General features: G+C 36.6%; 1 protein-coding gene across 1 annotated transcript in view; it reads left to right on the plus strand.

Moving 5' to 3' along the window:
- gab2 (GRB2-associated binding protein 2) overlaps positions 1-14,822 on the plus strand; it is a 235,937-nt gene that overhangs the window by 189,337 nt on the left and 31,778 nt on the right. Inside the window, exon 3 of the mRNA XM_039744322.1 lies at positions 10,279-10,519. Coding sequence (XP_039600256.1) covers positions 10,279-10,519 — 241 coding nt within the window. The remainder of the gene's footprint in view (positions 1-10,278; positions 10,520-14,822) is intronic.

Here is a 14,822-nt window from a genome sequence, read left to right on the forward strand (position 1 = left end):
GTAAGCATTTTTTTACACTCATTTTTTCTGTTACTACAGTACAGTGTACAGTACAGTATATTTATGTCCTTTTCCTTTTTCTGAGGCTTACATTTTGTGTTTTTATGTTCTAGATTATGATTTGCAAATGTGTTAAGATAGGTAAGTTACTTAGGCTAGAGTGTGTTTTGACTTACACCAAAATTCAGGTTATAGCACTGTTGTAGGAACGGAACTGTGTCGTAACCTGAGGACCCCCTGTACTGTACTTTAGCGACTTTTTAATCTCATATTGAAAGTATGTTGCATATATTAGATAAATATTAATTTGTGTGTGCCATTTCAGGCAGCATAGCCTTTCTGCTGCTGAATATATGGAGTAGCATGCTTAAACTCTGACAAATGCAGGAGCGGAAGTGTAGATTTGAAAAGTGCAAGTTAAAAGAATAAAATGTTGTAAGTATTTGTACTTTTAAAGTGAGCAACAAATCTTGATAATGTTAGGTTTTCTAAGCTGTGGTAAATTGCAAGTTATACACCAACTGTGTAAGTGCTGAGATATTTCTGTAGTTAAATACATAAATGAATATTGCTTTGATTTGAGCTTTAACACGTTATATTGAACATTGGCTGTCAACTTTTGTCAGCATGCTCTAATAGACATTAACAAATTATCACAAAAGAAGTACAGTCCTTAGATGGCTTGTGTCCAAAAGGACAGCAAGGCCAGGTTTATACTTCACATGATACGACACGTGGTCCAGCGGACGCTACTGCTATGCAAGCATTGTACTGTTTATACCTGCGAACATACTTTATGTAAATCTGGAAGATTCCACCAGCTGGCAGTGTGAGATATCATCACGATGAGAACAGGTTTAGCTTAGCCGTGTTGTGAATTGCCTGAAACACCAATTAAATTCCACGGACACCCTGCCACAATATCCCTGAAAAGGATGAATGGTTAATAATTAAATCCATCAATCCAGGAATGCACCCATTCCAGCTAGCACTGGGCACAAGGCAGAAACAATCCCTGGATGGAGCATCAGCTTATCACAAGGTGAATACAAGCACTCACATACACTAGCGTCATTTTAGCATCACCAAATTCCCAAATCTGCATATCTTTTAAATGAAACCAGAGCACACTGTAAAAAACCACCAGGAAAACATGCAAATTCCAGGCAGGGAACACCAGTGATGTGACTACCTGTGAGACAGCAGCGCTACGACTCCGCCACCGTAGCGCCCCACATGTGTAATTATTAACAGTATTCAAATTAAGTTAACAACTTATCTGTAAAATGTAACATACATACTTAAATGCATTTCATCATGAAAGTGATATCAAGTATAAATCTAATGATTCTAAATGTGCAGAGAGCTGGAATATCAGAAATTTAATTTGTTCTGTATGGAGATTGCTGCTTTCTGTTGCTGTCAATGCTGGATGAAGCCCCAAAAGCACGTAGCGATTAACAACTTGGTCAGTTTTAAGATGATGTTTGCGATGGTCTACTACTTCAATAATAAAATAAACTACGAGATTAATGTGGACATTTTCAGATTTAAGCCAAAATTTCTGCTTTAATCACAAAATACACCTTTTCATTGTGTACCTAACGTTTTCTCTGTGGCTCAAATACGTTGCTGTACATTCTGATGTTGTTGTGAAGGTGCAAAAAAAAAAAAAGACAGCAAAAAAGTTGGTATGTGAAACCTTTACAATGCATTGTGTGATTACAATGGGCAATATGTGTCGCTTGAATATAAAAGCACCACGAATGCATTTGTATGTTGACATTTTCCTTCACTACATCAAACATTGAAGCAGGCACATCAATCCTATAGGATCTGCAGAGTGGTTTTCTGTCACGTGTAGGTAGCAGAGACTCTGAAGTCACGTTCCAACTTTATCACACTGCACCCCACCCCAACGTTTTGCTGGTACTGCAACTCACACATGCGTCGTGTTAATTTCTGAGGACGCGCCATATGAACACTGGGAACGCATGCCAGTCATAATGCGTGCGCATACACGTTCTGAGCATGAAGTATAAACTGACCCTTAGTGGAAAGCTACAGTATTTATCAATACCAAAAATGTAGAAGTCTGTCAAAAAAACTCATTCTTATTTAAAGGATGCTAATCTCTAGAGCTGCTGGGGAATTTATTTTAAAGTTGTATCCAGAGTTTGCTGCTTACTTGGTATAGCTGTGTGCTTGGCACCATAAGAGTGTATCTGGTGTCAAGCTAAACAAATGCAAATAGTAGTATTACCACAATACCTGACTTTAGGATGGCACATTTTGCATATGGTCATAGTCATCTCAAGTTTCCCATTTACTTTATGAAAACCAAAGTGAGTCCTAGCTTTATATTTAAATTGTGATGGTGCCGCATAAATCTGATGACAACCTTGATCGGCTGTGTTCTCATTTTGAACTCTTTTCAGGGCACTTGTTTTGTCAGCAAAATGTGTCCGTGTTCAACAACCACTCCTTAATATTATAGCGGCAGCATAAGTAAATGTATATACAGTACTGTGCATTCTAAATACAATAAACTGCATCAACTAACTGTTAATCATGGTAACACCAAAAGTTTGGTTGCATGCAAATCATATTTACCTGTCAATATTATTTAATCACATTGTATGGTTTATGCGTGGTTGCACAGTTACATGTTGTTGATTTGAATGTCAGCATTTTGTTTAATCTAAAAATCGCTTTTTTTTAATCAGCCTGGTGATTTGATAATCGCCATACTTCAGAATCAGGATTTGTAAATTAATGGAATACTTCCCCCCAACACACCCAAACCCCACCTCATACACCTACTGGATTGGCACAATATGAATACGTGTCACTATGTGAGTGGTGTTCCACCAAGGGTTGTTGGGCTAAACTCCTTGCAAGCTATGTTTAAATAAGTGCATTTGTTAAATGAATAAATGAAAAACATCCACCGAAGAAAAAGAAGTGAAAGAACATTGCATTCTTTTTTCACATTTCTACTCAATACCTTTACGTGCAAACATCTTTAGTTGAGGGACTGCAAAGTGTTTCCACCAATTAGTTTTATTCTTTTCATCTGATATACGGATGCACCTGCTTTTTCCACAGGCCAATTTGCTTCCACATTTCAGTATGTTGTGATGTGTTTAACTTATGCTGCTTTTCTGTGTTATAATATGCTGTCTTTCCATCCATTATTAAACCCGCTATATCCTAACTACAGGGTCACGGGGAACAAACCCCGGGCAGGGCACACACACCCACACACCAAGCACACACTAGGGACAATTTAGAATCACCAATCCACCTAACCTGCATGTCTTTGGACTGTGGGAGGAAACCCACTCAGACACGGGGAGAACATGCAAACTCCACGCAGGGAGGACCTGGGAAGCGAACCCGGATCTCCTAACTGCGAGGCAGCAGTGCTACCCACTGCGCCACCGTGCCACCTCTATGCTGTCTTTGTTAATTCCATTTGCATTTCAGTATATTTGTAGCATCTGGAAACCCCAATCACCCCAAGATGCTCTAAACAATTTGACCAATTTTAAATAATTATTTTATGTGACCACAAGGGGATGCAACTGAGCCTTAGACACAATTTCACCCAACACATTTCAAAATAAAACACTTTTATTTGTCACCACCCCCTTCCAAGTACAAAGCCAGAAATACCACAGTATATACACAAATAAATAATCTTCCACTCCTTCTGGTGAGTTTTGCCCACTGCCTTCCAGCTCTGATTCCCTGAGGTAAGCTGGACTACAGAGTGCTTCCAGTATCTTGATTTAGCCTGTTAGAAGAACTTCTGGGTTGTTGTAGAAAACGGGGTGGTTTTCTCCTGGGATGACTTGAGAGGGACACTGCCACCTGTCATATGGGGTGGTGAACCATTCCTACTCTCTAATTCCATTATCCCAGCTGGGACAAGGGTTGCAAAGCCAAGTTGTATCTCCAACCATGCAGTCCTTCCTTTACGTCCTCCTGCCTGAGCAAGATATCACCCTCCATCCCAGCCAGGAAGCCCATCCATCCTCCTTTGTAAAGTGGCTTCTTACTTTAAAATAAATTAATATAAATGTTGTTATAATATCCATTGTAATCTTTTAAAGCTAACCTTAATTTGCATGTTTGTTCATTATTTTAAATAGGAATATTCTCATTAAAAACCACACATTTGAAAGCTTTGACCACTATGTTAATAAGTGTGCCTAACAAACTGAATCTGTATCACTCACCACAGCCTTTCAAAATGTAATTTTTGCTTGATAAAAATAAAAGCACCTAGATGTCACTGACATTTGTGGGCTGCTCTGATGTTTATTCTCCTGGTGGCAGGATAAATCTACAGTAAGTACAGGACATTAATTTTTAGATATTCTTTAGTTAGCCGGTGGAAGAGACAGTATTTCATTTTGTTTGGCTGCTTAAAGGTAAAACTGTGATATCCTAGTAGTACAAGCATTGCAACCAAGGTAAAAAAGGGACCTTACCTTGAAACGTCTACAGTGCAATACTATAGAGAGATGTTAATTTGAGAAACGTGAAACCAGGATTTCCTGATCTGATATTTGTCAGATGCTATGTGACCCCTCTTAGCCTTTTAACCTTTTTTTTTTTTTTTTGCTTGAAAGAAGCAAATGCATTCTGAAATGAAAAATTGATTACCTTTATGAATTTTTTTAAAAATAATTTTAGTTTTAATTATAAATTGATATTTTGTAGAGTTGTGCTAATCACATGATTATGGGGATGGTTTTTCTACCTCACAGTGCCCGGACACTGGGTCCAAATCTTCATGGAGCTTGTATGTTCCTCCCATGTCTGTGGGGGCCTTTTATCTGCATAGTCCTGGCTTTTCTTTCACATTGTAAAGTTCTGTATGTTAGGTTATTTAGCAATTTTAAATTGTTCCTTTATAAATGAATAGGGTGTATTTTTAAGAGTGCGGCCTGCAACACACATCGTATTCGGTATCGAGCCTTGATTTGCATCTGATGTTGCCAGGAAAGCAAACACAATTTTGAAATAAGCAGGTTCAGTATATGGTTGTATGGTTGGATGGATGGATAGAGGTGGCAAGTGCAGTAGTAAGTAAACAGTGTAATAATAAAATTGTAAAATTAATGCCACAGTTTAATGCAAGCATTTAAAAAAAAAAAAATATATTGAAAGCAACGTAGAATGTTGTTTATGCTTTCTTATAAAGTGACCCTTATTATTTGTACAATTTTTCTGATCTATTTATTATTGATGTCTTATGTCTATTAGGTATTTATATTTTAAAAACATTCATCAAAAACAATGTATGCAAATACGTGTTTATAATGATGAGTTTTTCCGCACCCTGAATTCTCTTTGTAGATGTTCCTTTCTGGCCTGACGTCAAAGCACGAATTTAAGAACAACAGTGTGGCCAGCCAGGTAATCAGCCACAATATCAATTTGCTGAGAGTGCCGTTGAGATGTCACTTATGTTTAATCTTTTCTGTAATTGAATACTTTTCTATTAAAGGGCCTTTATTTTCTCTATTATAACTTTAATGCCACCAGTCCTTTGTTCTTTGCGTCTTTAAAAAATGCAATAATATACAGCTAAACATTTCATAACATTACAGCAGTCTTATCCTTTAGCTGTCTTCTCATCAGTTCTCAAAATGTTAGTTCAGGAATTGTCAGTCTTAAATAAGTGTTTCTTTTTTAGCTTATTGATACAATGATGCTCCTCATCATGTGCAATTCTATGGTAAGACTGGTTTCTACTAACTTTTCAATGTGTAGTGTATGTGGATCAATGTTAAAAAAAATGCTTAAATATTAGATTAGATAAACTTTATTAATCCCAAGGGGAAATTCACATGCATACAGCAACAGAAACATAAAAACAAGGATACAGACTCACAGGACAAATAATACAGCTAATCAATTGATATGAAAATTAAAATAAATATAACTATCTAAACACATAAATGTATATTGTTTAGATATTTCAAAATTGCATTTCAAAATAAACTTAACGAGTGCCCCAGGACGAAGCACTGAAATGCCTGATAGCAGAAAAGGCCCCAGAGACGCTTCTTGGCAGACTGTGATAGAAATGAGCCTGTGCCTAAAAGTTCTTCAAGAGAGTGCCTCTTGGAGGGGATGGAGTGATTTTTTCATGGTGGCATCCAGTCTTGCCACCATCCTCTTTTCTGCAACAGTGTGTCCAGGTTTTTTGTCTTCTGATGGCCCAGGCTTTCCTAATAAGTTTATTCAGGCATTGTGCTTCTTTTGAGCTCAGGTTCCTTCCTCAGGAGATCACACCATAAAACACCCCACTGGCTACTATGGACTGATAGAACATTCCCAGTAGCTTGCTGCGCACATCAAAAGACCTGAGTCTCCTTATCAAGTGCAGTCTGCTCTGGCCATTCGTGTACAGCCCCACTGTGTTTAAAATGGTGCCAACAATACTAATATGACAGAAATTCAAGACATAATGAAGATTTTTATTAGCAATAAGGTATAGTGTTCTACTATATGAAAAGATACAAAGAAAAAAACTCATAGTGGGTTCACGTTATTTGTTATTTTTGTCTCTGTGATCACATTTCAAGACCTACATTTCTGTAATTAATCTGCCCTCTAGTGGTTAAACATTAGAACCGCCAGTACTCAGTGTTTTTAAAGGGGGTTGTGGGTTGGGAAGAAACACATCCAATACATGTATTCTCTAAAGTGGAAGCCACATTTTATTGTTGCAGCTTGGTTCAACAGACATATTTTGATGTGCATTTCTGGGGCCATAAGGGATTTCATTCTCAGCACTAATGATGCCAATCTGTTTCGGCTTTCTGGCCTAATGCTTTCCCATCGAAGGGAGTGTGATGGTAATTTATTCTTGAAAAATCAATGTGTCTGCCAATGGATTGGCTTCCCTGAGGGAGACGAGAGCTTTTACTGCATTATATACTGAGATGCAGTGGTGTTATCTTTAGCCTCTGGAATGGCACACATAGCTAACAATGAAATGATTAAAGCTCATCCAAACAGTCTTTTTCTCTGTTCTGAGGCCAGTTACTGTACTTGCTCTGTGTTGTGTAAACTGATAAACAGTGCTCCTTTGAATCAGATCTGCCATCTCCTGAACATGAAAGCTAGATGATTTGTGACACATAACTGGGTTTGTCAGATAAGTCTGAAATAGATCAACAACACCATCCTAGTGTAATTTTTATTTTTGTTGTATTTGGGTAGACAAAGCACTGTCCTTGTCTAGGTTATTTAAGACATGCATAATTCTAAGCACTGTATTTCTCCTTTTCAAAAATTCTTCATGTAGAGAAAAGATCCTGTTAATTAAATATTCCCTTAGGAGCATCAGGTTTTACTGTCATAATTCGTGAAACACCTTTGTATAGTTTGAACCAGGAAGTGTATGTTTAAATGCAAATCATGCATGTTGATAAATACAGAAATCAGCAGTGACAAGGTACAAAAGTCTGCTCTAGAGGAAAGCACCGATACTCCTGATGCAAATTTTTTTGGCAGAAGAAACTGGTTATTGAACAATTGAGTGCACTCTTGTAGCAGTTCTGAAATTTAAAATGGTGCCAAGTACACAAAACACAAGGGTTTAGTTCAGAAGAATAAGTATAAAGGAGGGATACACCAAAATAAGGAACCCAAAGTACAAAATAAAGTAATTACACCCCCACTGCTTCTCTGATGGGCTAGCTTGCCCACTTGCCTACCTCGGACTACCCATTGCATGTAATCACCTCCTAACCTTCTATCTCATTCTCTTTAGTCTCCCTTCTGTCATTCAAGCATCCCCTTCCAGTCCATTGTCAACATAAGTCTGAGACTGGATTGACTTTAAACCACCAAACCCAAACTCTGGGACACTTCGAGTCTAGTCAGAGCTTCACATAGCAGACACTAGTATCCTGGTACTCATGAGTGTTCCACAGGCTTTAAAGAGACACATCTCCAAGGCAGCTCCACAGTTGCCTGCCTTTTCTAAGTAACTGTATTTTTCCACCTATACTGTGTTGTAGCCGAGTGCCCTGTGGTGTGGAGGAGACCACCACTACCATTTTATTCCATGCTTTACCCTCTTTCTCATGCAACTGTTATTTTGTCATGCAATTCTTTAGCTCTAAGAACATGAGGAGCATACACCACTCCCTGATGGTATCATTCCTTTAGCCCTGAGAATAACAAAGCATGTTTTTGTGCCAGTGCTTACTTCTCCTTTTTCTTTAGGGCTTTACTAGGCCTTGCTTTTGTCCCATGCCAAACACCACTGCACATTCTATCACTCACTACAATACCCATGAATTGCCATGTTTAGTACTCTCCAGTTTATTCATGCATCCTTATGAACACATTCTATTCAGGAGATACAAACAGAATGTGAATATGTCATATTTTTCACTTTGGGGAGAGATGAAGTTGTGTTCAATTTTTCCTAATAGCCTGCTTTTCAATGTGTATTGTTATCCAATTGTAGCATTTTTTTCATGTCCTAATATGGACAATAAACCTATGTACATGCTTGTTTCATAGAGTATATGAAATGCACATTGAAATTATAAGTGTGTCAATTTTTACATAATACTGTATATCGAATTGTGTCATCAGGAGGATGGATGGCTTTTCTTAACAATCAACTGTCATGAGCTCTAAGTAAATTTCCCTTTAAAAAGAAAAATGTTTTATTTAGCATTTAAGTGTATTTTTAGTGAGGATGAAAGGTAAGAAACACATTTTGAAATTTCCATATGATTTTATAATTTTTTAATCTTTTGCAGAGTGCAAGTTATTGTTTAAAAAAAAAAAACAACTTTTGTCATGTAGTACAGGACCATTTGCAAAAACGCATGTAAACTCTGGAACAGTTTGTATTCATAGAACTTAAAGATATTGAATAGCCAATCATAAGAACTGCGAGAGAGACAGAAATACTTGCAAATATATATTGCATATAATTGTATACAGTACATATATTTTTATGCTATTTATACCTTTTTGCGTATGTATGTGTTTTTGTTTGTATTGTATTATTGTCACTGCTCTGAGGAGACATGCAAGTAAGAATTTCATTGCGCTGTGTACATATGTCAGCAAACTTGAACTTAAACAGTGGCGTAAAAAACTATCAAGTATTTCTTGAATCTGAACATGAAATCTTTAATATGGCATTGCCAGGATATTGGGAGTTTAGGGAGTGTTTTGAACCTTTCTTCCATTTTGTCCATAAGTTTTCTTTATTTTTGGACTACTTTTCCTATTATCTTTGTATTGTTCTGTTATGACATTTGAGAAGTCACATTTTGAAGATAGCTGGGATGGCATTGCCATATATTCATTCTGGCATTCTGGCCACTTCTTGTGTGTGGTTTGTGATCTTGTGTTTCTGTTTAGCTGGCAGTGCTCCCAAATATGTATGCAAATGGCAGCTGTTCCATTCCTGTGTGTCTGCTTGGACGGCCTACCCACCGAAGCATCAGTTGCCTTGTGCCTGTCCTGAATGTGCAGGTGGCCTTTTTGTGCTTGTTGGCTCCAACAGACATTTAAAGTTTAGCAGTGTCTCTTTTTTTAACCCCCTGTCTGCCCACTACCCTTCATGTTGCTTATAGCACCATTGAAACTGCTGCACAAAAACTATTTTGTATTTTGGCACTGGCCATTTCTCATCTTTCATTTTAGTCCTGGTTTTCTCTGGTTTAATGATACTCCCATTTTTTTTTTTTTCTTTTTGACGACTTCTGTACGTTGTACATATTCACTAATAAATCATTGGTAGCTTTTGAAATAACCTGCTTTTTAATTTTTTTTTTACATTTCCAGTGTTTTTCTGTTTAAACTTATGGATTGTGACAGTTTTCCTCTACCATCATCCTTCTTGGAATTGTATTGTTTGCTATATTTTAAATTATTAATTTTGTGCAAAATTCACACAGGGTTTGAGTCTATCAGCTTCCGAAAGAAAATAATTTAGTACCCCATCTTGTAGCAATTCCATCCATAGCATGTTTGCAACCCATTATAGTTCTTTATTATTTTCAGTTATTTTTTTTATTGTGCAGAAGCAGCAGTGATTTAGTAAATTTGTACAATGATTAGTGTTAACTTTAGTCAATATTCAGAAATAAACTGTGGATAGAAATTTTCATGATAAATATATATGTCTGTTTTTTAATAAATGCAATATATTTATTTAGTCAGAAATATTATTATTTTTTAATTTTTTTTTTACATCTATGTTTCTTTTTTTTAATGTAGATGCTGTTAGATCTGTGACAACTTTAAGCCATGGCCCACGCTCGATGCCAGCGGATATGATGGCCTCTCCTGTGTCACATTTTGGAGAACGGAAGTCTTCCGCACCTTCCCATTCCAGTCAGCCTGTCCTGTTCACGTTTGAGACGCCCATTCGCCATTCACAGCCCTCACTCTCTAGCAGTGCACCCCAAGACTATCTTTTTCTACATCAGTGCATTAGTAGAAAAAATGAGAACTCACGGTAAGATATTCAGTGACATAATGAGAAGTTATTTTCATTAAACTGTAAATTATCACGTGTCAGAGCTTAAAAAATATTATTTGTCCTCTGAATTCTGAGACAGACAAAAAAAATACTCAACCTAAAAATACCAATAAAAATACTATTCCATACTAATGTACACATTAAATATAGTAGCTTGATTTTTAAGTGTTTTTCTTCTATCTCTCTCCATGTTAGAAGATGTTTTTTGACATCCAGTCACGTTTTTTCATAGATTCTACTCTAAAAACAAAAGCTTAGATTGCTACTTGAAGACCAAAATTAAAACACTGGTATGTTTTGGCTTCTTTGAAATAAGGATTGGAGAAAAGAATAGAAGTCTATAGTCCAGTGGTTCCCAAACTCTGTACTGGGGTCTCACTGTGTCTGCAGGTTTTTGTTCCAACTAGACTCACAATCAGTGACAGTAATTGATATAAAAACTGATCTCATTTAATTAACTGATCTTTTTTTCTCTTCTCTTATTCTGGAATCAGAAAAGCTTTTTTACTTTTATAAGACATATACAAATATTTCTGTTTTTGTGATACTTTTAGATATTGAACTTTCTTTTGTTCTTTTCCTTTTTTGACCTTCTTCTTTGTAGTTTTTCCCCTTTGTTGTATCCAAACAAAGACAATCAGCACTGAATAAGGAAAGGCTGCAACTACTTCAGTGTCAGATTCACTAAATAGTAAATATAAGCTTAAATAATCTGATCACCTGGAAAGGCAGAATGAAAATCAGGATGAAAATATTGCTAAAAGTAAAGTAAATTAAAAAAAAATAATAAACACTACATTATCCCTGTATAACAGCTTAGTACATTTTAGTAAAAAATTACTAAACTTAGTTTTCTGCTTTCTACATTGACTCCAAAACACAGAAACTGGGAAATAACGGCTCACTTAATTAGACTAGGAGTCCAATTCAATACAGATATTGGTTGGAACAAAACCCTGCAACCAGAATGGCTCCCAGAACTGAGTTTGGGAACCACTGCTATAGACACTTTTTGAGTTATGCTTTTTAATTTCAGTATTTTGAATTCTTCTTGCTTTTTACATAAAAAAGTCCATCTTTGCTAAAAATGCCTATAGGCTGGGCACAGAATATTTTTTGATATCTTGCCTTTATTCTAAATTTGTAGTTCTAATCAATTTTTCACCCCTATAAAACACTGGTGCATTTTATTTGTTAAAGTATTAAAATATGAGCTTTAACATCTAGACAGCAAACTGTATAAATGTGATAGTTACAACTACATTGGCTAAATAAATATATTCAGTAGAACTACATACAGTATTTCAAATTTTGATTTTTTTTTTCTTTATGCCATCTGCTATAAGTGTAATTTCAAGTTGTTATATGTCATATAGCCCCCAGAGTGTTCGAAGGTGAGGGAGGAATAGCAATTCTACTAGTCTGCTATGCCAGTCATTATTCATTCTGTTTTACAGACCAATACATAGGAAGGTTTTGGATGCCATGAAATGTAAAACTTGAACTGTAGTAATTAATCACTTTAATACCTTCCAGTGCAAGGTTCTGGATTAGTTTAGTCTCTGTGAGCAAATATTTTCATATGATGTTAACACTAGACATAATTTGCATCTTTTTGTTTAGGCTTTCAAAGTGATTTATGAAAAATGTTAAACAGTACATGTGAATGCCACTGATAACACACTATAGAATTACATGTGTTTCATAATAAACAGGTGCTTATCTGTGCATTTTCCAGAACAATTCTCAATAAGAAGACCTGTTACTATTTTTTACTGTACTTTCTACTGTAAATTACTAGATGAAAACACTGCATTTCATGTAAAGATGCTTGCAAAATGTGTCAGGTTTTGTTTTCCTAGAAAATGTTTAGTTTTGCACATCCTTTACTAATAGTGCCTTTCAGCCTACCTTTATCATACATGAATAACTATTTCTAGAACATACTGTTTAGGCACTGTTTCTCAATATGACTAGTATTTCTGCTGCCTGAACATTCAGAATGTGTAAATGGTCAGTTTAAAAACTCCTGAAACTCTTGTTTCTCCAGTTGTGTAGTGTAACATTTGTACAGCACATAAATGGAGTCCTCCGGTCTTGTTGTGGTCCTAGCAACAATGAGGTGATATCTGAAGTAACTGAGTAGTCTGATTCCTGTAAAAAAATCTACTCACTTTACTACTAATTTTTCTGTAGTTGTCCTTTTGTCTCTGTATGTTCTTGACACATATAACTTAATGAGTTTCAAATGTAATTAGGATTTCAAGCAATGTATGTACATACAATATCTGCAACATAAAAGTACATAAAAAGTTAACTGTGTTTATAATTACTTTTTAAAGTGCAGCTGGCTGTATACAGTGTGCATAACTGTATTTTATATATCGCAGAGTGATGTTGATTTGAACATGTATATCTAGTTTTTACCTAATCACTTATTTCTATGTCTTAAATTCTACAGTCTCTTGTAGATATGTACATCTGATATCTTGTTTTTCCCTTAGCACTGATACAAAGCTTGTCATTGTCTGCCTGACTTCTACAAAATGTATACTCCTTCTTTGTGGTAGGAAAGTTGCAATAAGCAAATTTTAGTTTATGACACATTCTTGCAAATTGGCACATTTATCATAAATTGTATAATTTCAAAAACTATTTACCTTTATTTGGGCAATAGTCTTGTTTACCATGAACCTTATTTCAATGGTAGCTTTAAAAAATTATTTCCATTTGAGATGTACTTTAGCTAAGTATAATGAGTACTGCCCTGGAAACATAACACTGAACCCTGTGCACTGGCAGTGCAGCACTGCATGGCTAATTTGTGATCTCAAAACAAGCCCCTAAAGGAACCTTCCCCTCATCAGAAAACAGAGGAGGTCCTGGTATATAATAATAACAAAATATTTATTACTGCTTACAACATGCTTCATTCTTCTTGATGGAAGAAAAAGTGTGAAGCATCTGCACAGATATCGTACAGTCATGTGAAAACATTAGGACACCCTTTGAAAGCATGTGGTTTTTGTAACATTTTTAATAAATGGTTATTTCATCTCCGTTTCAACAATACAGAGATTAAAGTAATCCAACTAAACAAAAAAACTGAAGAAAAGTCTTTTCAAGATCTTCTGTAAATGTCATTCTACAAAATGCCTATTCTAACTGAGGAAAAGATAGGACACCCTCACATGTATTCCCTCTTAAATTGGCTCAGATCTCACACAGGTATATCACACCAGGTGCACATAATTAGTAGATCGTTACTCTGCATGTTGAATGAGGCTTGCCCTATTTAAACCTCAGACATTTAGTTTGGTGTGCTCCTGACTGTTGAAGTGAGAGTGAGCACCATGGTGAGAACAAAAGAGCTGTCAGAGGACTTCAGAAAAAAGATTGTAGCAGCCTATGAGTCTGGGAAGGGATTTAAAAGATCTCAAAAGATTTTGAAATCAGCCATTCCACTGTCCGGAAGATAGTCTACAAGTGGAGGGCTTTCAAAACAACTGCCAACATGCCCAGGACTGGTCGCCCCAGCAAGTTCACCCCAAGAGCAGACCGCAAGATGCTAAAAGAGGTCTCCAAAACCCTAAAGTGTCATCTCGAGAACTACAGCAGGCTCTGGCTACTGTTGATGTAGAAGTACATGCCTCTACAATCAGAAAGAGACTGTACAAGTTTAACTTGCATGGGAGGTGTGCAAGGAGGAAACCTTTGCTTTCCAAGAGAAACATCGAGGCCAGACTGACATTTGCCAGAGATAAAGTTGACAAAGACCAGGACTTCTGGAATAATGTTCTTTGGACAGATGAGTCCAAAATTGAATTATTTGGACACAACAGCAGAGGACATGTTTGGCGTAAACCAAACACAGCATTCCAAGAAAAGAACCTCATACCAACTGTGAAGCATGGAGGTGGAAGTGTCATGGTTTGGGGCTGCTTTGCTGCAGCAGGACCTGGTCAGCTCACCATCATAGAATCCACGATGAATTCTACTGTGTATCAGAAGGTGCTTGAAGAACATGTGAGACCATCAGTTAGAAAATTAAAGCTGAAGCGGAACTGGACCATGCAACATGACAATGACCCAAAACATACTAGTAAATCAACCAAAGATTGGCTGAAAAGAAGAAATGGAGAGTCCTGGAATGGCCAAGTCAAAGTCCAGATTTGAATCCCATTGAGATGCTGTGGGGTGACTTGAAAAGGGCTGTACGTGCAAGAAACCCTCAAACATCTCACAGCTGAAAAAGTTCTGCATTGAGGAGTGGGGTAAA

The sequence above is a fragment of the Polypterus senegalus genome, chromosome 2, assembly GCF_016835505.1.
Source record: "Polypterus senegalus isolate Bchr_013 chromosome 2, ASM1683550v1, whole genome shotgun sequence".
Taxonomy (NCBI): Eukaryota; Metazoa; Chordata; class Cladistia; order Polypteriformes; family Polypteridae; genus Polypterus; species Polypterus senegalus.